At 53.3% G+C, this 21620-nt stretch overlaps 1 protein-coding gene across 4 annotated transcripts in view; it reads right to left on the bottom strand.

The window, feature by feature from the left end:
• Positions 1-9887: 9887 nt before the first annotated feature.
• The window catches only part of DNMT3A (DNA methyltransferase 3 alpha), a 99561-nt gene continuing 87828 nt past the window's right edge, over positions 9888-21620 (bottom strand). For 2 of the 4 annotated variants that reach the window (XM_080684458.1, XM_080684457.1), the window contains exons 18-25: positions 20909-20999; positions 20574-20722; positions 19509-19594; positions 17692-17761; positions 16811-16929; positions 15935-16072; positions 10514-10621; positions 9888-10221 (exon numbers count right to left, since the gene is read on the bottom strand). In XM_080684458.1, the coding sequence (XP_080540584.1) occupies positions 10017-10221; positions 10514-10621; positions 15935-16072; positions 16811-16929; positions 17692-17761; positions 19509-19594; positions 20574-20722; positions 20909-20999 (966 nt within the window). In that variant the 3' untranslated portion in view covers positions 9888-10016. Of the gene's footprint in view, positions 10222-10513; positions 10622-13289; positions 16073-16810; positions 16930-17691; positions 17762-19508; positions 19595-20573; positions 20723-20908; positions 21000-21620 lie in introns of those variants that run through there. The other 2 variants (XM_080684460.1, XM_080684459.1) reach the window with 1 other exon arrangement.

The raw sequence follows: 21620 nt of genomic DNA, 5'->3' as shown, positions 1-21620 counted from the left end.
GGGGGGGAGGGGCCGCAGCGGGGACACAGTGCGTGGGGCTCAGCGCCCCAGTTTGGCCCGAAAACAAGTTGCAAGTCCCCGCCGCGGGCCCCTCCCTCGCCCCTCCCCTTCCCCTCCCCTCCGGGTTCCGGCCGCAGGAACAGGGGAGACCAGAGGACCACTCGCTCCAGGAAGCTTTCCACCAGAGCCAACTGCCCAAGATGAACCCAATCTTCAGCTTCAGCCTCCTCCGGCGGCCAGAGACACGCAGCCAAGTGCAGCCGCCGCCACAGCTCCCCGCCCCCCCCCTCCCCTCCCCTCCCCTCCCCTCCCCTCCCCTGGCTCTCTCCCTCCCTCCCGCCCCTCCTCCTGCAGCTTTGGCCGCAGCTCTCTCTGCAGCCGGCCCTTTCCCGCTCCGGATCCGGGACTCCCCTGGCTGGACCTCACCCTGCGCTCTGCTCTCCGGCCCCTCCCGCTGGCCCAGCCGCCCGCTCGCACCGCGCTCCCCCTGCTCCGCCGCCTCCGCCCAGCTCCGATGGACCCCCGCACCTCGCTCTTCTAAACTTCCTTTCCGTCAGCCTGCCCCGTCCCGCTCTGCAGTCCCCTCCCCGGCTCCCCCACCGTCCACACGGACCTCCTTGGCTTGGCAACCCCCTGTGACCTTGTAACACTTCCCCCGGGTCTGGTTCTCAGCCTTGGCCCCACAGCTCAGCTCATCAAGTTTTCAAACTCCCAAACTTGCATTTTAATGATGGGCCGTAACTCTGCCTTTCACCCCGTGCCCTGCCGGATTTCCCCAGCCCCCGCCCGCGCTCCCCTACACCCACTGCCCGAGCCCCACCTCTGCTTTCACAGGAAGCGAACTAGGAAGTCGGGGCTACCGCTGAAGCAGCAGCTGCTGCACATGGCCGATTTTGATCCCTTGAGAAATTTTTTCAAGTCTCCCCCAAGGATATGGTTTTTGTTGTTGTTTTTTAAATTGACTTTAGAGAGAGGAAGAGAGAAAGAGAGGGAGAGGGTGTTGGGGCAGTTCCTCAGCCAGGGACTTGACCCCTCTGGATGCAGGAAATTGGAAGAATACACGGGTGACAGCAGGTAGAGGGGACGTGCTTTATTACGAATAAGCAGCCCAAGAACTGGCTGGTCTGTGGCGACTTATACACACGCTCAAACCAAAGCGGCCTCGTGCTAATTAGTGACCCCCATACTACATTAACATAAGCAGGTCATATAAGGGTGCGCTTGCGCAGAACGTATGTTGCTACTGCTGAGTCACTGCCCTCCCACAGGTGTATGGCAAAGGGCCTTTAATGTAGTACAGCTGTGTCTTCCCTACACACATGTGTATGGTGAGCAGGCCTCCAACCTTCAGATACTCTGGTCAGGGAGAAACAGAGAAAGAGAGAAACGTAGGTTTGAGAGAAACATTGATCAATTGCCTCCCATCGGCGCCCAACCCATGGATGAAACCCTGACCTACTATGTGCCCTGACTAGGAATCAAACCTGCAACCTTTTGGTGTCTGGGAGGATGCTCTAACCAACTGAACCACCCGGACAGGGCCCCTAGAGTATTTTATGTCGTTGATCGCTCTTGCTTTTTCACGGGGCTCCTCCTGGGGGTGAGTTTGTAACCAACCCAAAGGCCCAGGTGAGATGCGCAAATCTCACTGCACTGAGGAGCTCATTTGGAAAGCCAGCGTCCCACTTTCTCAGGAGTGAGTTACAAGAAAGCCAACTTGTGCCAGTAAGCCACATCACCCTTGTGTGTGGGCTGCTAAGTTTCTAGTCTAAGGAACTGATTTTTGCCACTGGATGGAGGTTCCTTGATTTCTATCTTTCAAACGCCTTTTCTGCCTGAGACATCAGTTATACAGGAAAGGATATTGACAAATGTTTAGCCAAATGCCGCACCCTGAAGAAATAATTTATGTGCCCATATCTCTCAATAAAGATGTCGATCACGGTATCGCCACGTGTAGGTAGTTACGTTGTTAGTGTAACATAACCTATCCTAAACTGCCTAATTTAAGTTGAACAGAATGTTTAATATCCTAAGCTTTAGCATGGTGAAAATTGATCCTTTTTCCTAATATTATTTTATATTTGCAAGTCCTTTAAAACAAGTGCATCCTGGTTTTTAACTTTTTGGGATGAAATAGAGAATTTAAATCATCAAGACAAAAAAATAGAGCAAATGAACTTCACCTGCTTCCTTATTTGGGTTACACTACCTCCTTTATTGGGGAATTCTGTAAATGACATAATGCAGTAACTAATAAATAATAATACAAGAATACACTCTGTGGCTCTCATACTCACAACTGTAAACCTACTTTGGCCCCACACTGTATCTTATAAAGCTGGTGTAAATAAAGCAACTTGAAATGCATGCAAGAATGGGCAGAAAGATCAATAGAGAGACCAAAAACAGACCCAACTCTACGTGGAGATTTAGGATATGTGTGGGAAATGGACGGTCCAATAAATAGTATCAGGAAAATGACTGGCCATTGAGAAAAACAGTGAAATGTGGATCCATGGCTTTCTCCTTCACATCAAAATAAGCTGCAGGCGGATCAAAGATTTAAATGTCAAAACGGAACCGTGGAAGCATGAGAAGAAAGCATGAATATATTTATTTCTTTTGTCACTGCAGAGTGGAAAAGCATGATACTGATTCCGTAAACTATGAAGGAAAGATTAATCGGATTCTAAAAAGTGTAAAACTCCTTCCCAGCCAAAATACAGAAGGCCTGCCGGGTGGACGAGCTGCAGCCAGGTGGCCCGGCCCTTGGCCTCAGCGTCCCCACAGCCACCGAAACCCACTTGTCTCACCGCGTCCCAAGTGCCGCCACCAGGCCTCCTCCCCGCTCAGGGTGACTGTGGTCTGCGTGAGTAACAACGGGAACGGGGCAGCCCACAGCATCCTCAGGGGGAAAAGGTCCAATGTCAGCTCTTTCGGAACTGGGTCTCTCGTGAAACTCCCAGGCCTGGCACCCAGTCGCCCGTGGTTTACGATTTCTCAATGACATACACACAGATGTGCAGCGACGTTCTCAGGAAAGACAGAGAATGCTACAGCAGGAATGGCCGCTCACACAGATTGGGAAGGAATGAGAGAATCAAGCCCCGGCCAGAGGGATTTCAGGAGTGCAATGTCACCTTTCCCTGTGAGGAGAGGGTCTGTGCCTGGCGGATGCCGGTACTGGCTCAGAGCCTCTGAGCGGGAGACTCCCCCTGGGGTGAATGCAGGGAAAGAGACAGAACATGAGGGAGCCCCAGGGCTTGAGCCGGCTCTGTCCACCTATCCCAACTACACACTCTCCCAGGGAGGGCCTCAGCACCAGGGGGGAGCCTGCTGGGCACCTGCTGAACGAGTATTTGAATGGGGTGGGTGCCAGCTCCCCCAGATCTGGCAGGGCATGCAGACAGGGCCCCCTCCTGGCAGGAGCACTACCTGCCTCCTCCACCATTCGCTCCCCAAGCCCGACCCGACCCCTGATCAGCGGGAAGCACAACACCCTCCTGCCTGGGTGCACGAGGTCCAGGAAGGCTGCTCAGACTCCCCCTGCATCTCTGAGCCCCGGACCCCAACCCCTTGCCGGTGCACCTGCAACTACAGGATGTGATCCTTCTCCGGCCAGCCCTCCCACCCCGGACCCCGCCCTCCTTGCCCTGCAGCTTACAGGAGGTGATCCTTCTCTGGCCAACCCTCCCGCTGAGCCTTCCTCTAACCCTCAGCACCTGCAGGCCTCAAATCCACGGAGCAGGGAGCCCCAAATTGGTCCTAGAACAACCAGGGAAGAGGGGATGGCTTCTCAGAGGAGGCAACATCTGAGCTGGGTCTCGAAGCATGAAGAGGAATGAGCTTCATTTCCACGAATGGAGAAACCAGGGTGACAGTGGCTTGCCCAGATCCCACAGAGGCCAACTGGGGTCCCTCCCTCAGAGCTCAGAGCTCCTTGCTCACAGGATATGAGCCTGGGGGACATTTTCAAAGGATTTGTCAGTCGTTGGGAAAAATCCAGTGTGCAGAGGTCTTGGCTCCCTCTGCTGATGCCGGTTGGTTCTCTTCTAGTAACACCCGGGACAAGGACAGTATGCGGGCTGGCTGCCGCGGTGACTCCTGTCTCCCCGGGGAAGCTCAGCGGCTAAGGGGAGAGTGGGTACTGGGTTCTGATCGCTGGGCTCCTTGGTTGGCCTGGGGGACATTCATTCTCCCGCCCCGCTCCCATTTGACACGAACCGCCTCGCTTTCTCTGTTAGGCGTTAGGGTTCTGCGCAAAGACGGTTGCCAGATTTAAGGGAAAATCCAGGACGGGATATTTGGGACACACTTACACCAAACAGGGTGTACTAAATAAGATACGGCTTGCGCCAAAAAATGATCTGCTGCTTCTCTAAAACTCAAGTTTAAGTAGGCACCTGGTATTTTATCTGGCAATCTTAACTGCAAAAAAAAATTAATTTAAAAATAAGATAAAAACAAAGCTAAACAAAAGTGATAAAAAGAAAGTAAAATATAAGATGATTTTAAATAATATTCAATAAACTATTAAAAATTAAAATGAAATGTTAAAAATAAAATAAAAAATAACACACCACCAGCGGGGGATGCCTGGGCCAGCCCAGGGCCCATCGCAGTCCGCAGGGTGGCGCGGCCCCTCCGAGGCCGCCCTGCCCGGCGCTTCAAGCCCTTCTCTGCGGCCTCGGGGGCTCGGCCGGCCACTCACCCGGGAGAGGGCCCTCAGAAAGCTCTGGAAGGGCAGCCGCCCAGCGATCGCCCTGCTGTGCCTCCCAGGTGGCGATCGCCCTGGAGAAATGGGAGCCTGTCACCCAACGCCCCCCCCACCAGGCGCCCCAAGGACTGCAGCGCATTTCAATCGCATTTGAATGGAGGCCAGCGTGTTCTAGAAACGGCTTCCTGTCGCTCTGAAAGGAGCACCGGAAGAGAGAGCGAAGGCTGTTTTCAGGAAAGTCTCACCCCACCCGCTCCGCCTCTGCTGCTCGGCTGTGCTGGGGAGAAGGAGGTCCCAGGAGGCCCGCCAGGCCCGTGGGAGTGGGCACAGGAGACAGCTCCTCTCGCTGAACTTGGCTGCCCCCGCGTTCTGCCATTCAAGTCCCAGGTGACATAGTGTAGGTGGAACCCGAGGGGGGTTCCTGGTTTTTTGCCTACAACTCTGAATGCCGCAAGGCACCGAGAGAATTTTTGCTGGCTTGGAGAAAAGCCTGTCTGTGCTTAGGAAAGAGGATAATAAAGGTATCATCCCCAAACCTGGCAAAGATAACACACAAAAAGGAAACCACAGACCAGTATCTCTGATGAGTGCAGATGCAAAAACCCCTAACTAAAAACAAGCAAATGAAGTACAACAAGATAATACATTAAGAAGATAATATACATCAGGATCAAGTGGGGCTCATCCAGAGGCACGGGGATGGTTTGACATTTGCAAATCGATCAATGTAATACATCACATTAACAAAATAGAAAAATCATATGATCTTATCAATGAAGCTAAAAAAGCATTTGAGCCCTGACCGGTTTGGATCAGTGGATAGAGCGTCGGGCTACAGACTGAAGGTCCCAAGTTCGATTCCAGTCAAGGGCATGTACCTTGTTGCAGGCACATCCCCAGTGGGGGGTGTGCAGGAGGCAGCTGATCGATGTTTCTAACTCTCTATCCCTCTCCCTTCCTCTCTGTAAAAAATCAATAAAATATATATTTTTTAAAAAAGCATTTGATGAGACACAGCATCCATTCATGATTAAAACACTCAATATAATGGATATAGAAGGAAAGTACCTCCACTTAATAAAGGCCACATATGGCAGACCCTTGGCTCACATCACACTCAATGGTGGAACACTGGAGGCTTTCCCTCTCAGATCAGGAACAAGAAGTATGCCCCCCCAGCACGCTTATGCCACGCAGTGCCAGAGGTTCTGACCTCAGCAGTCAGGCAAGGGAAAGAAATAAAAGGCACTAAATTGGGAATGAGAAAGTGAAAATGTCACTTTTTGCAGATGACATGATTCTGTACATAGAAAACCCTAAAGACTCACCAACTTTGGCCAAAGCCCTGAGCTCAGCAAGGGCCACTGGTTGGCATCTCTGCAGACAGGACTCCTTCCCCCACCTCCCCCCAGACCCGGCCACGATCCCACACATGTACAGGAGTTGGGAGCACCAGAGGCCACATGCTTTGTCAAAAAATAAAACCCAGGTTTCCGATGAGAGGACAGAGGCTCAAGACAGGTAGCTAAAACCTGCCCCAGGTCACACAGGACTCGGACCCTCGCATTCTAACTGCTGTGGTCCTTCTTCTGACACAGGCCAGGCCCCCGGACTTCCGTTGAACATGAAGGACTGAGACTTGAACTGCGCTGTGAAAATTGCTGCTCTAGTTGTCCACCTCTACGAGGCCACGGCCCAGTGCCCCACATCTTCAGGCAGGTTCCCTCCGACCCAGCTGCACCCCTCACAGGATCCCAGTTGAGATGAGGAAAAGGTACCACTGAGGGGCTGTGGCCATGTGAAGTGTATTGGAGCACGACTGGTGTGGCTCAGTGGTTGAGCATCGACCTATGAACCAGGAGGTCACGGTTCGATTCCTGGTCAAGGGCACATGCCCAGGTTGCGGGCTCGATCCCGAGTGTGGGGCGTGCAGGAGGCAGCTGATCGATAACTCTCTCTCATCACTGATGTTTCTCTCTCTCTCTCCCTCTTCCTTCTTCTCTGAAATCAATAAAAAATATATTTTTTTGAAATAAAGTGTATTGGAAAGGAGGAGAAAGGGCTTTTTGGGGTGAAGCCCGGAGACCATCCCAGGGGAGCCCCAACCCCTTTGGGTGTGGCTTCTTTGTGGCCCCATCTCCAACATGCACTTCCTCCCCTCCCTGCAGCCCCTCACCTAACACCCACACTCCCCAGGAATTACCCACTATGTATGGCCCTGCTGTGTATGGCTTTGGCCTCCACTCGGCTTTGTCTCCCTCTCTCCTTGATTCCACGCGAGACCCACCGAGGCAACCTTGCTGAACTCACCAAGGAAGCTGCTCTTGAACCCACAAGCCTGGGCCTGGTGGTGTGTGTTCTCTTCCCCACCCGGGCATACTGGGAAGCTGGGACGACCACCTGGCAGTCTCAGTGGGCTGTGGACCTACCTGGTCACTGCACAGCTGCCTGGGCTCCTGCCCAGCCCGACCCTTCCCTTCTACCATCAAACGACACTTAGCTTAAACAGGAAGTTCACAGGACGGTGTTTCTGGCCTCAGTAGCTCGAGGGCACCCACGTCTCCTTAACCTTCAGGTAGAGTCTCGAAGATTCCACCTGAACTCCTTTCCTCCCAGGCTTCCCCAGGCAGGCATGCCAGGTGAGCTAATTTTCAAAGTTCAGTGACCAAGTGGTATTGCTGCCATCTCTTGCTTCTCCCAAAAGAGTCTTAAGTCTTTACTTCCCCATGGGGACTCACACATGTTTCTGAATTGGACCAAACTAAAGACGATGTTTGTTTTTTTCTGAACTGAGAGTCTCAGACCTGAAGAGAAACTATCTGTTTTGACCACAGGGAGGGAGGAAGTCAGGCAAATGTGTCAGGAACCAACTAAACTGTTCATCTACTTTGCCCCACTACGTCTCATTTCTGGGCATGTATCTTAAGGAAAAAATACAAAATATAGGGGGAAACGCCAACACAAAGATATTTATTGCAGCTCTATTTATAGCTAAAATAAAATGCATATATATAGAAACAAACATCCAACAAGGAAATGCCATGCAGACATTAAAAAAAATTCTACATCAACACTGAGAAATATTAAGGAAAAAGTCGGATGAAAGTTAAATGTACATTTACAATTTTGTCAAGAAAAATGCCCATGAAAAAAGCTTATTTTTTCCCCTCAAAATTTCCCCTTTGAATGTCTTTCAAAATGGCCAGCAAAGCGGTGCAGCCCTAAACCTCCCCCAAATCTAACATGGTGAAGAAACCTCGAATAACCCTCCTCCGTTCGGGGAAGAAACGACTGGCCGACCCTGCTTGGCACTGAGGGGACAGACATACAGCACGGCATGCCCGGGACTTAGAGTGATGTGGTGGGAAGTGCCCCAAGTTCACATGTATTCACACTCCCCTCTTGGATGGTGGGGACAGGGAACTTGTGACCGGCAGGCAGTTATGAGGACGAAGGAGACATTGTGTATGGACTGGCTCTTGAAACTGTAAGTACCCAGGCAGTAAGGGGAACCCAGACTTGGGGCCTTGAGCAAGGCCAGCAGTACCCCCAAATGGCTGTCCAGGGCTTAGTGCACTCGGGGCAGCCCCTGGCCCCCTTGGCCAGCGGTGAAAAAGAACCTTCCTGGTGTGGGGTGGAACGGGCCGATTTCTGCAGACGGGCGGCCTCATGCAACTCCCCGGATAATCCCCGCCCTTGGGCTGGCCCTGGCAGTGTCTGCAAACACCTCTCGATTCTTCCTTCAGGCCAAATGCCTCTCCGTTTCAGGGTCCCTTGCACAGCCCAGACCCGTGGTCTGCAAACTGCGGCTCGCGAGCCACGTGCAGCTCTTTGGCCCCTTGAGTGTGGCTCTTCCACAAAATACCACGGCCTGGGCGAGTCTATTTGGAAGAAGTGGCGTTAGAAGAAGTTTAAAAAATTTGGCTCTCAAAAGAAATTCCCATCGTTGTCCTGTTGATATTTGGCTCTGTTGACTAATGAGTTTGCCGACCACTGGCCCAGACTGCCCGCCGCCCGGCTGCTCTCCCCCTGGACACCCTCATGTGCTGGGGAAACCAAAAGCCCTCAGGCTCCTCTGACCAAGACCTGGGCTCAGAGCCCCCACTCTGGTCTGAAAACAGTCGCTCGGCCCAGGACAGAATTCGACTTTCCAGCAAACATGTCTCCCTGTAACGTGTCTCTGAGCTTCGAGTCAACCGCGCTGTCCTTTATTTCACCCCGTTCACGGTCCCTATTGAACGTTCAGGCAGGTGTGTTTTAAAGAGGAACTGCGTTGTCTGGCCCAGAGCTGGGGGTTAACCCTCTGGAGAAGGCTGGGGGTTAACCCTCTGGAGAAGGCTGGGGGTTAACCCTCTGGAGAAGGCTGGGGTTAACCCTCTGGAGAAGGCTGGGGTTAACTCTCTGGAGAAGGCTGGGGGTTAACCCTCTGGAGAAGGCTGGGCCTTAACCCTCTGGAGAAGGCTGGGGTTAACTCTCTGGAGAAGGCTGGGGGTTAACCCTCTGGAGAAGGCTGGGGGTTAACCCTCTGGAGAAGGCTGGGCCTTAACCCTCTGGAGAAGGCTGGGCCTTAACCCTCTGGAGAAGGCTGGGGTTAACGCTCTGGAGAAGGCTGGGCCTTAACCCTCTGGAGAAGGCTGGGCCTTAACCCTCTGGAGAAGGCTGGGGTTAACGCTCTGGAGAAGGCTGGGCCTTAACCCTCTGGAGAAGGCTGGGCCTTAACCCTCTGGAGAAGGCTGGGCCTTAACCCTCTGGAGAAGGCTGGGCCTTAACCCTCTGGAGAAGGCTGGGGTTAACCCTCTGGAGAAGGCTGGGGGTTAACCCTCTGGAGAAGGCTGGGGGTTAACCCTCTGGAGAAGGCTGGGGGTTAACCCTCTGGAGAAGGCTGGGGTTAACCCTCTGGAGAAGGCTGGGAAGAGCCACGTCAGGGGGAAGGAGACGCGAGACAAAAGGACATTATTGCGGTGCTTTTTCCGTTTTTCTTTTTGCACAAAAACAGTCCATTTATTCAAGTGTTCTCCAGCACAAGTACATTAGAAAGGAGCTTTATTATATTCTTCTGGGCACAAAAAAATGTGATGAAGGCGGAACTGACAGACTTTCTACATCGGCTGTACGCATTGACCTCTTTAATTATTTCATAAACAGCTATGTCACGAGCATCACACACAGAGATACAACAGGACACTGGCGGCCGGGCTGGGGACCCGCTCGGGCCCCTCGCACACGCCCCACCCGGATGTCCCAGAACCAGACTGTGAAATGTACATTATTATTGTCAATAAATAGAGAAGCAACCCTAAAAAAAAAAAAAATACAGTGGTGAAAGGATGCTGGAACCAGGAGAAAAACAACAAAAGGAAAAGAGAGGAACTGAAGAGAAAGGGCAGGCGAGGGCCGGGGAGGGGAGGGGAGGGGAGGGGAGGGCCGGGAGGAAGTCCTGCATTGAGCTGCGTGGAATGTGGAGTGACAGTGCTCTGCCAACGGGGCCAAAGCGAAATCGTCTGTAACAGGGAAAGTTATTACCGAATCAGCTACGGAGTTTATTCTTCAGTATGAATACATGATTTCCCACAAATAAGTAAGCACCCGCTACTTCAATGCCTCAGCTACAACACATGAAATCGCTCATTTAGTTTTCAAGTACAAAGTTAAAATGCCTTTTTAATAATAATATATCAGAGTAAAATAATAGTCTCTTTTAAACTTCACTACAAGAAAACAAAACAAACAGTCATTGTCCAGACAGCAGACTTAATTTAACAATATATATTTTTAATAAAATGTTTTTAGCACCTTGTTGAGTCACCTCCTCCCTCTGCGTATTCTAAGGAATTTCGGCATTTTCTTTTTGTGGTGGTGGTGGTTGTTTGTTGGGTTCTAGGGCTGTGCAACCGAATCAGTCTGTGAAGTGAAATGGGACGAAGGTGAGGCTTTCGATCCCTGCTCATGCCCTCAGGCTCGGGCTGGAGGCCACTGGACTGGGGGGGGGGGGGGGAGAAAGCCGCCCTCCCGCGCCCCTCAAGGGAGCGCGTGGCGGGAGATTTCCAGTTTCAGGAGTCCTTGGGCCTCCGTCCGGGCAAGTTCGCCAGTCACAGCTAGAAAAGAGGGACCTTCCATCCTTGTCCTCGCTGCTTAGAACCTGGTAGGTGTCCTCCCCCAAACTCCACTGCCTGGAGTCAGCCCTGAGCACGAGGTCACCGACCAAAGGCCGCCTCGGCTAGGTCTCCGCAAGACTCGGGTGCGGGCGGGCTGCCCTGCTTCCCAGAGAGCCTGCCTTCCTTCACCGAGATGCAAAGGTTCGTGAGCTTCTGCCAGACAGTGGAGTCCATCCTCATCTACGCCCTCTCCTCCCGGATCCTCCACACCCTAGTCGTTGGTCCCTGCCTCAGCAGGGAAGGGCCAGCTCTCCACACACACCTTCCCCGTCCTGGGCTGGAGGAGGGGCTCCGCTGCTTCCTGCTGGAGGGCGGACAACTCCAGGGTCACCTCTCATCACAAGGCCTGGGCGCAACCAGACCGGACCACAGATGTCAAATTCAGACCCAAACGGGGCCTGGCCAGAAACTCAGTTCTCACCAAAGCCTTGGCTCTGCTGCTCCCGACAAAGGAACCGCCTGCCCTCCTCAGGCCTCAGTGCCAGTCAGGCCCCAGGGCCCTCGCCCACAGCTCCAGGGGGCTTCTGTACGTTTCCCGAAAACGACACCCTGCAAGATACCAGTGCCACCGCGCCTCTGCACCAAGCAGGGTGGTGCAGGAGCTCACCACCACCTCCAGGATCCACTCCACGTCTACTTCTACGGTCAAAGCTGTGAGGACGCCCGGTTCGTTTGCCTACGTCCTTTCCCAGAGGGCCCCGCCGAACTGCCCTTCCTGCTCCTGTCCCAGACCTTCCTGTGTGGAGATGGGGCTACTCGCACCTGGGCGAACCCAGAATTGCCAGCTAAGCGGGAAGAGCAGGGAGCCAGCCTTAGCCAGACTACTCCAACGTCCAACAGTCTTCCCACTGGCTCTGCCTGTCCTGACCGGCACCTTAGCGACCCACCAACCATCACACAGGCACCTCCAGCAGCCAGCCACTCCCAGGCCTGTCCCCAAAGCCCGGAGTCCTGGATGCTCTCCTGTGAACTCTGCCAACAAGATGTCCAACAGCAAGAAGGGTCTGGGGTCCGAACAGGAAACGGGTAGTAACACACTAATGGCACCTGCCAACTGCAAAGCCTCACCTGCTGCTCCGGCAGCTCCCTGTTCTCCAGCCGGTTCCAGGGGGAAGCGGCAGCACCAGGCAGCCCCAGCCCCCGGGGCTCAGCACTACCTGCTGGAGACTAGCTTCCTCCTCAGGCCTCGACCAAGGGCTGTGGGCCCTGGCACGAGCTGCGGCACCTCCCTAGACCTCTGGCATCACACTCCACTTGGCACCTACAGTAAGTAGAGAGGCATCACCCTCCGTCTCTAGAAGCCCTGGCTGTCAGGGGTAAACGGGCCTGCTCTTTAGAAAGAAAATGCCACGGGGGACACACTCCAGAATCTTCCCTAGGCCTTTTTGGTGTGTCCTGCTCCACTGCCTCCACCCTCAGCCTCATCCCCAGCAAGTGTAATGACCCCCCTCAATCCTTGGCCGGCCCGGCCTGTTGGAGCACAGCCCCCTCCAGAAGGGGACCTGGCCCTGTCCCCGGAAGTCCCCCTAGGGGTGGAAGTGGAGTAAGAGAATCTGGGCACGGCCAAGTGGGCACGTCCCCAAGGTCCGCTGCACCCACCAAGTTCTACTGTGGGACTGAGCCCACGGGTTGGCTGGTGATGAACTCTCATCCCTGCGAGGGGCACCTGGTCCACCCTAGGGCCTCGCCGGGAGGAACAAGCACTCTTAAGGGTCAGCACAGCGCACCTCCCTGAGCAAGCTGGCTGGCCGCGCTGTCCTTGGGCTTGCCACATCCTTGGCTTCCAAGCTTCTTCCCACACCGCCCCTTGGGTGCAGCTTGGGCCATTGGGAAGGCAAACACCTTCACAGGAGCAGCGGACAAAGACCCAGGAGAGCCCAAAATGCTGCAAGTGTTTGCAGAGGAAGGCCACGCCACCCTGACACGGGGCGGGGGCTGGGAAGACCTAGCGCTGGCCAGCGGGGGAGGGAGCACCTTGGGCTATTGAGACAGCCCTCCTCCCCCAGCCCTCCTAGTGGCGCTGGTGGTCTCCAGGTGCAGAGGGAGCCGGCTGGAGCACGGGGGGGACGGTGAGCACCAGTCAGGTACAGGGACTCCAGAGAGGGAGGGGCAGAGGTAGCCCCTCCAGCCCCCTGGGGGCCACCATCACCACCTGCCACCACGTCACAGAGCTGGCGGGACGCAACCGGGTATGAGCTTCAAAGCCAATCTGACAAGGAAATGAGTAGATTGGGGTCCAGAACTATGCACCCCTAAAAGGAGCAGGACGCTGGCTACCGGCGGTGAGCTTACTCCTGAACAATGAGCAAGGGATTCAAAGCCTTGGTTTAATTTTGTCACCAAATTACTAATTTGCTTTATTCAAAACATGAGGTTCACCGTCCCATTTCTTTTCTTTTTTTTTTTTTTTTTTTGAATGGAAGCCCCTTGGCCAAGACAGACCTGGATGTGAATTGTATTTTGGTGAGGGGAGAATAGGTAGGGGGAGTTGAGGGCTGACTTTACTGGTGCCTAGAGTTGCAGGTCAGTATCACAGTTGCTAACAGAAGAGTCTTTTGACATCACCAGGGGCAAAAGAGAGAGAACGCTAACTGCTAGAGGAGAGCACCTGCTAAAATAAAACCTCCTCCTTTTCCTGCCTTCAGCACCGAGCAACTTCTGGGATTGACAGTCTACCTGCAATCAGGGCAACAGAGGTAAAGAGCTGCAGGGCCGACTCCACAAAGTCCTGACTCCTGGGGGAGCGGCGGGGTGCCCCCTGGCTGTGAGTGCATCTGTTCTGCATCGGGATAGAAACGCTCCTGTGTATGCGTGTGGGACTGATCGGTGTGGGGCTTATGTCTGCAGTGGGACCTGAAGCTCAGCCTCCTGAGCCCCCCTCCCCCCGCTCCCCACTCCATAATATTTCTTATACATGACCCTATCTATTTATATAGTGCCTATCACCATAGGCCATTTCTAGGGATGCGAACTTGGGACCATGTGCTTGACAGCACACCTCCCAGCCCTGCCGGTCCCAGGAGGTGCCATCCCCCCTCCCATTATAAAATATATATCTCTATATGCCACATATCTACACCCCATCTATCCAGGCAAGCATCTGCCCATTGGGCCCTCACCCTGGAGCCGCCACTGGCGTCCCGCCTACCGCCAACACCAGGCTGCTTGCCTCGGTAGGAAGTGGAACCAAGTGTTGTGCACTTGGGGCTCCGGGTGCTGCTGACTCAGGTAAGAGCACAGCTGTCACCAGACCAAAGCACTAGAAAAGAAATACACACCACTCCAATCACACACACAGGAGAGAGACGCCGGCCCTCCCTCCAGCCCTGACATACACGACTCCAGAGGAGGGGAAGTAGAAGAGAAGAGGGACGCACCGGAAGGCTGGCCTGGGGCACTCCCGGGCCGCCCACCTGTCGCTGCGCCTGGTGGCCCACCTGGCCTGAGAGGTGGGGAGCCAGGGCACCAGGGCCACCCCTAACTTAGAAGCACCCTGTTCCCCGCACCTTGGTTTGAAACCTTAAGGGGAGGGGGGTTGGGTTTTTGTGTTCTTAACGAAAAATCTGAAAACAAACATAATTATAACCAGAACCATAAGAATAATTATAACAAAATGTGTCGTCAGCCTCCCAGTATAAAACTGCAGCCTTTGGAGATGACCAAAAACATCACATTCCAGGGCCAGAAGCCACCTTGTGCACAGAGGGTGGATGGTGGGGCCTCATAAAAGAACACACAAAAGGCGACTTTAGACAGGAAAGCACCAGTACGTTTTGTATGTTTTTTTATTTGCTCCAGGTGGGGTTTTTAACTGTCACTTTCCCACACTCTGGATTGGTTCTGATCCCACCACCAGGAGCCCTCCAATCGGCTAATGTGAGAAACTCGGAATGAAGACCCCCTTACCCTGCCATCTTGCTGAGGGAGTCTCCTTTTTGGAGAAGAAAAAAAAATCAAAAGGTTATTGCGTGATCCTGGATGAATCCCGCTCTCAGCTGTCCACGGTCCTGACCGCCTCGTCTCACCCCCTTTTTGGCAGGGAGAAGCAGGGAAGCGCTGTTCCCAAATTGTCCTCCACCCCGTGGCACACCCAGGGGAAAGCCACCTTGATGGTGACTGACCTTCTCCCTCTCTCCATCCTTGATTAAAACCCTTTGCACATAAGGCAACATGGAAGCTGATGTTTTTACTCATCTCGCTGTTTGAAAGCACCATTATGAAGTCAGGTTGTACAGTAGTTAACAGTACCTTTTATATATAGAGCTCATATCTATCATATATATATAAACTGTAAACAAGAGGTAACAGCGGCTTCTAGAAACTGGTTTTCTTCAAGGTTTCCTGTGTGTTAGGCACCTGAAATACTGTATAAAAGGGTCTTGTGGTGTCCTCGTCTCCCTGCTGCTAGTTGGATTCTGCTTTGCATGACCAGGAATGGTGCTGGCAGGACAGCTCAGTGGCTGGGAGGGGTTTCGGCCTCCTGAGTGTCTCTACTTTCCGTCCCCTGCTTGTGCTCCTATCTGATCAGGCTAGAGACAACAACAAAAAGATATATAGTAAAAAAAAAAAAAAAAAAAAAAATCCAATACCAATATATAGATTTCCATAGAATTTCCTTTTTTCCTTCTCTCTTATCTTTCCTCTCGGCAAGGTATCGTTACTATGTTTTGTTATTAATTTTTGCTGCAATAAATCCTCTTGTTTCAGTCACAGCAAGAAACAAAAACCCAAACAAACAGAAAACCCCTCTGAAAAGAGCAGAAAACAAAAGATTTGACCAAAAAAAGGGGAGATGGGGGAGAGGGACCTTGATGCTGTTTTTAAATAGGACTAAAGATTGACATTGAAAAATCAGGAGATGATGTCCAACCCTTTCACCAGGCCAAGCCCTCCGGTGTTTCCGCCTCTGGTTTTTGTTTTTAAATTCTTTTTTCTCTTCAGGGTGCTGATACTTCTCTCCATCCTCATGTTCTTTGTGTTTTGTTGTGTGTTTTTTTGTGTTTTTTGTTTGTTTGTTTAATTTTCTGTCACTACCTCAGTTTGCCCTCATGTCCCTTACACACAAGCAAAATATTCCTTCAGCGGAGCGAAGAGGTGGCGGATGACCGGCACGCTCCACGACCGGCCCAGCAGTCTCTGCCTCGCCAAGCGGCTCATGTTGGAGACGTCGGTATAGTGGACAGGGAAGCCAAACACCCTGGGGAGGAAAGGCAGAGGGCAGGGTGAGCGCGGGCGCGGAGGATTCTGGGGAATCTTCGCTCCTCTGTCACCAATTCCAGACTCGGGCAGCCCGCTGCTTTCTGAGGGTTTGAAGCTAAGTAAGGTGACTGTGGCCTAGAGATTTACCACACGGTAGAAGCAAAGTTAGTATTTCTGAAAAACACCTCCAGGACAGGCGGCACCGGAGATTTTAGATCAACAGTGGGTATCTGAAGTCTGAAAGTAATGACTATGCATCCCTAATACCTTCTCCCCAAGAGGGAGGAGAACTCTTCCTGACTCCACACCCTCCAGGAGTTCCCGCTTGCTTGTTGTTTGTGTAAGTGGTCTGTCTGGCTGGCTACGTGGCAGTTACACTGAGAATGAAGAGGTAATCTAGTCCCTGAGTCCAGTGTGCACCAAATCAGGGTGCTCAGGCTGGAAGGTCCTGTGCTGTCCTGGTTCGTGACCCACCTAAAGGAGCAGCACGAGATAAGATGCTCCTGAGCTGCCGTGTTTCCTGGAGCTCAGCAGGACCCAAGGCCCCGTGGACTGATTCCTAGATGCCTCGCTGTGGGACCATCCCCAGGAATCAGCCATGTCAGGAAATGCCTGGGTACCCACTGCTCACGTGGCATCTGTGCAAGATGCCAGCCTGGCCGGGAGAGACAGGGACCCCTCCCGCAAGGATGGTCCCGCAACCCAGCCCTGCGACCCCAGCCTGGGCCTTGGGTACCTTTCCATTTCAGTGCACCATAAGATGTCCTCTTTCTCATTCATGAAGACGGGGAAATGCTGGTCTTTGCCCTGCTTTATGGAGTTCGACCTCGTGGTAATGGTCCTCACTTTGCTGAACTAGAAGACGAGGAAAGAGGAACGAGCACTCATTTGCTGGTCATGCATCTGCCACGTGTGCCAGGTGCTTGCCAGGGACTGACCAACATGGGCCTCTGCAGACCCCACCGCCTTGCTCTTCCTCCTACTCTGCGGTCGCCCCACCATCCTGAGTCCAATCCTGCTGGCCAAGGGCTTGAGATACAGCAGCTGGAGCCACTGTCCTCCCTAAGTCCTCCAAGAATGGCTTCTTTCATAAGTGTAGTGACTTGCAGGCAAAAAGATGCCAAATTATTCCAGCTCAAGATACACCATTGCTGGCCCCTGCTCTCAGGGAACCTGATGCCTGGTGCACTCACTCGGGGAGATTTCTACAGAGAGAAATGGAGCTTCCACATCACAGGAGAGTCTCTGCTGTGGAAACTCCCGCAATAGGTCCTGGCCAAAAAATTTAAGCGTCCTTGCAGAACTAGGGACCTTGGCAAAGGTTCCTTAGTGTCTGTCTGCCTCCCATGGGACACCAAGCAATGTTTAACAAGGGAGGACAGAAGGCCAGCAATGACTTCTGATCTCTCTCTCTCTACCTTCTAGACCTCCCTCCTCTAGATCCTCCCCTTAGGCCAACTGCATGAATGACCCAGTATCACCCCTAAATCGCATCCCCCATGCTAGCTGCACCCAGAGCCCTAGAGGGCAGGCTCACAACCCTGGTGGCTGCTCTTCCGCATTCCGCCCTCTGCCCTTCTCCTTACCGCCCAGCAGAGGGCTCTGACGCGAGCTAACCTTGGCTATTCTGCCATGCTCCAGACACTCCTGCAGCTCCAGCTTATCATTCACAGTGGATGCCAACGGCCTAGGAAGCAGAAAAGAGAAGGTGACAACAGAATCCAGGAGATGGGCAGGGACATGCCCGGCAGTGCTGACCCAGCAGCCATCTGACTCACACAGGTGAGCAAAAGGGGGTCCTGTCTCCCACCTTGCTGTAAGCCCTTCAACCCGCACCCCCTCAGAAAATATACATACACTGCAGCCACCCACGGACACAAATCCACCAAGTATTAATCCTTAAAAGGTCAATTCAAAAGTGGTCTCAAACTACAAACAAGCAGGTCACACCTGCCCAGAAAGGGAAAAACACAAATGTTTTTATTTTTATATCAGTCATTTTAACTGAGTTTTAAAGGTACTCAACAAAGCAAGCTCTGGGGGGGACAGAATGCTGTGCATCTTGATTATGGTGAAAGTTACATGGGTGTGCACACTGGATGAAATTCATTAAACTGTGCACCTTAAATGTCAGTTAAAAAGAGAAATTCTGCACAGTCCCCTGAAGACTAACATTCTGTGACTTCCCAGAGGGCAGACCAGATCACGGAACACCGCCTCCAGCACAGGCCTTTTCTGACATTTAGAAATACTTGATGAAGGCTTCACTGAGAGGTCACCATCTCAGTGCAGGAACCACAGGGACCTACATCCAATCACGCCTCCAGACTCCTCTCTCAGTTTATGCGTGCATACGTACACGCACGTACATACATACATACACACACACACGCACGCACGTGCGCGTCTCTACCTGGTCCCACATGGTCTCCCTGCTCCTCCTGGAAGCTCAGAGTTCTAGAATTTTAGAGCTGGAAGAAACAGGTGGGAATAATTCCCTAGGATCAAGGTGTGTGGCTTCATGAAAATGCTAGACTGTGCAGTCCTGTCCATTTTCCCAACGCACACATCCATCTTAGGAAATTTAGCAGGACACTCGAGAGTTTTCAGATCAGCTACCTCACTGGCCCATCTCCTCCCCATCAACAAGCCCTTGCAAACGACAGCAGCCTTGCTGAACAGGGTTGGGACTGAGGAAGTTCCTACAACTTCATGCAAATGACAGAGAGGGAGATTACACAGCGGAGGCCAGATCAAATGATGTTTCCAATTTACAAGAATTCTCCAGGAGGCTTAAGATCCACTCAAAACATTCTGGAAAACATTTCCCTCCATAATAGATGTCTGGAGTGGTGGACCTCACACTGCTTTTCAACTGCTTTCAACCACAACTCCTCTCCTCACAGGTCCTTTTTAGAGTGCAATTATTGCACAGAAGAGATGAAATTTTCTTCATTCCTGGATATTAAAACCTATCTGTGTGACCTAATGAAGAGCATCCTTCCAGCAAAAGACCTGAAGCCAACTGAGTGTGGACAAGTGAGGTGGGGCTTCAAACCTGCATGGAGCTGCTTCAAGATTCCCTCCCTGGACCAGGACATGGTTGGGTGTGGGCACCTCCTTCCCATCCCAACCCCTTTCCTCCATGACTTGACCTCAGACCAAGGGCCAGCTGACTCTGAAGACGTCACCAATGGAGGAGAACCAGCACTCAGCTCGGCAGCACGCTGGTTCTCCCTGTGCGGGAAGGGGGTGCACTTTTAAAGGTCCTATTTTCCTCCGCTCGGTGTTGGTTTCTCAGACAAGTATTTTCTCTCCCCCGACTCCCCTCCCTCAAGAACAGGCCAGCGCTGGCCCGAGAAGCCCCCTCTCCGGGCTGTCCTGCCTGCAGACACCAACCCGCAGCCATCCCAGGCCCGGGAGCTCTCACCAACCTGTTCATACCAGGAAGGTTCCCCCAGAAGTAGCGGGCCCTGTGTGCAGCTGACACTTCTTTGGCATCAATCATCACAGGGTTGGACTATAAAACAGGAGAGAGTTAACGATGAGCGAGAGAGGACTAGGAAACAGTGCCAGGAATTTTTGCGAGCCCGGAAGCTCAAAGGCTCAGACTTCTCTCTGAGGAGGCCACTCACTGGGGCGGCCTGAAGCCACCAGGAAAGCCAGAAGGACATGTAGCCACATTCCACCAGCTCTTACTGGAACCTCAGAGACCGGCACACACCAGCGGAACATTCTGTGACGATGAAAATGTCCCCCGTGTGCACTGCTCACCAGCAGTCCCTACCCTCCCGCCGCGGGTGGCTAATGAGTACCTGAAATGAGGTGAGTGTGACTGAGGAATTTTAACGTTTATTTAAGTACCACACGTGGCCAATGGGGCTTTGTGAGAGAAAGTTCCAGCAACGGTGCATATGTTCACTGAACACCCTGACTGTGAGCCAAACAGACAACTCAGTGACAGAACAGCGTCCTGAGGCCGGGAGCGTGGGCTTGAGCTCCTGGACCGCCCCCCCCCTCCCCCCCGAGGCTGCCTCTGCGCAGAAGCCCTCTGTGTATAGCTCAAACCAGGCTCAGTGCCGAGCCAGGACCCACACTAGGAAACAGGTCCTGTTTCCTTCCCAGGTGTCACAGAGCATCTGTCACGGCTGCTGAGGAGCGAGGTTGAACCATCGATTTTGGCATCTCCTAGGTTCCCCCCGTGAACCACCACACAGAACCCAACCCTGGGAGTGGGGCCCTCCCACCCCTATACACTCAGGTCCTTTCAGTCCTAAGCCGTATACCTCCCCCGAGAAAGAGACCCGGAGCTCTTCCGGGGCGCGCCTCTAACAATGCTTCCTCCCCATCTCACTGGGAAGCCCCAAGCTTCCCAAATGGGCCCTTTGCAAAGCAGAAGTCCCCAGCCCCCAGCTACACGATGCAGATGAGACGGATAAAGCGGCTGTCCAAGGCAGAAGCCAGGAGTGAGCTGGCCAAACCAAGGGTGCTGGCTATACCTCGAGAAATCGTGAGATGTCCCTCTTGTCACTAACGCCCATGGCCACCACATTCTCAAAGAGCCAGAAGAAGGGGCGGTCATCTCCCTCCTTGGGCCGCGCGTCATGCAGGAGGCGGTAGAACTCAAAGAAGAGCCGGCCAGTGCCCTCTGAGAGGCGGGAGAGAAAGCCGTCAGCTGGGCTGTCTGCAGAGACAGTGGTGTGGCTAGGGCACGGGGCGGGTAAGGGAGGGCAGGAACGTTGGGAGTAGCAGGCCCAGGGCAGAAATGACCAAGGAGGAAACCTACGTGCAGAAGCACCAGCCGAGAAGGCGGCCGGGCGTGCACAGCACCTACCGTAGAGTCCCTTGCGGGCAGGGTTGACGATGGAGAGGTCATTGCACGGACTGCCCCCAATCACCAGGTCGAACGGGCCCCACTCCTGGATCTGAGAGGATAAAGGGATGTAATGGGCTTACTGTCCAGAGACAGAGGCAGAAAGGGAGAGAGAGATTATCTGTGAATTTGGCAAAAAAGTACTTGGACATGGGGAGAGGAGACCCGGCTGCTTTGTACGCTCGCCACCTACACACGTTCATACATACATGGTTGGGCGTGGGCACCTCCTTCCCATCACACACACTCTGTGCAGCCATGGGCCAGTCACCGAGGCCCCTCGGGCTCAGTTTCCTCTACAATAAAGTGAAGGGGCTGAACTGGATAATCTGAGGCCAGCAGGGAAGCCAGTGTTCCCAGCAGGGGAGGCAGCCCCTCGCAAGAAGGCTGAGTGTGAAGGGACTCTGTGCTCTGCGCGCTTGGGGCAGGGTGTCTGGGCCACCGGCATGCCCTTCAGGGTTCCTGAGGGCCCACAGTCTCAGGGGTAGACACAGACACCAGAAGGGCGGAGGGTGACTTAGTCAAGACCCCGCAGACACCCTAGGAAATGGAGGCTGGTAAAGCTGTCGCCAGAAGTATGAGGACAGGCACCTCACCCCCATCCTAAGCGCTCAACTGAAAAGGGCCCTGAAATTAGCCAGAGAGCAGCCTGTGCCCCAAATTCCCATTTCCC

This window comes from Plecotus auritus, assembly GCF_963455305.1.
Source record: "Plecotus auritus genome assembly, chromosome: 8".
In the NCBI taxonomy this organism is placed as follows: Eukaryota; Metazoa; Chordata; class Mammalia; order Chiroptera; family Vespertilionidae; genus Plecotus; species Plecotus auritus.
This window is presented reverse-complemented; position numbering and strand designations above follow the sequence as displayed.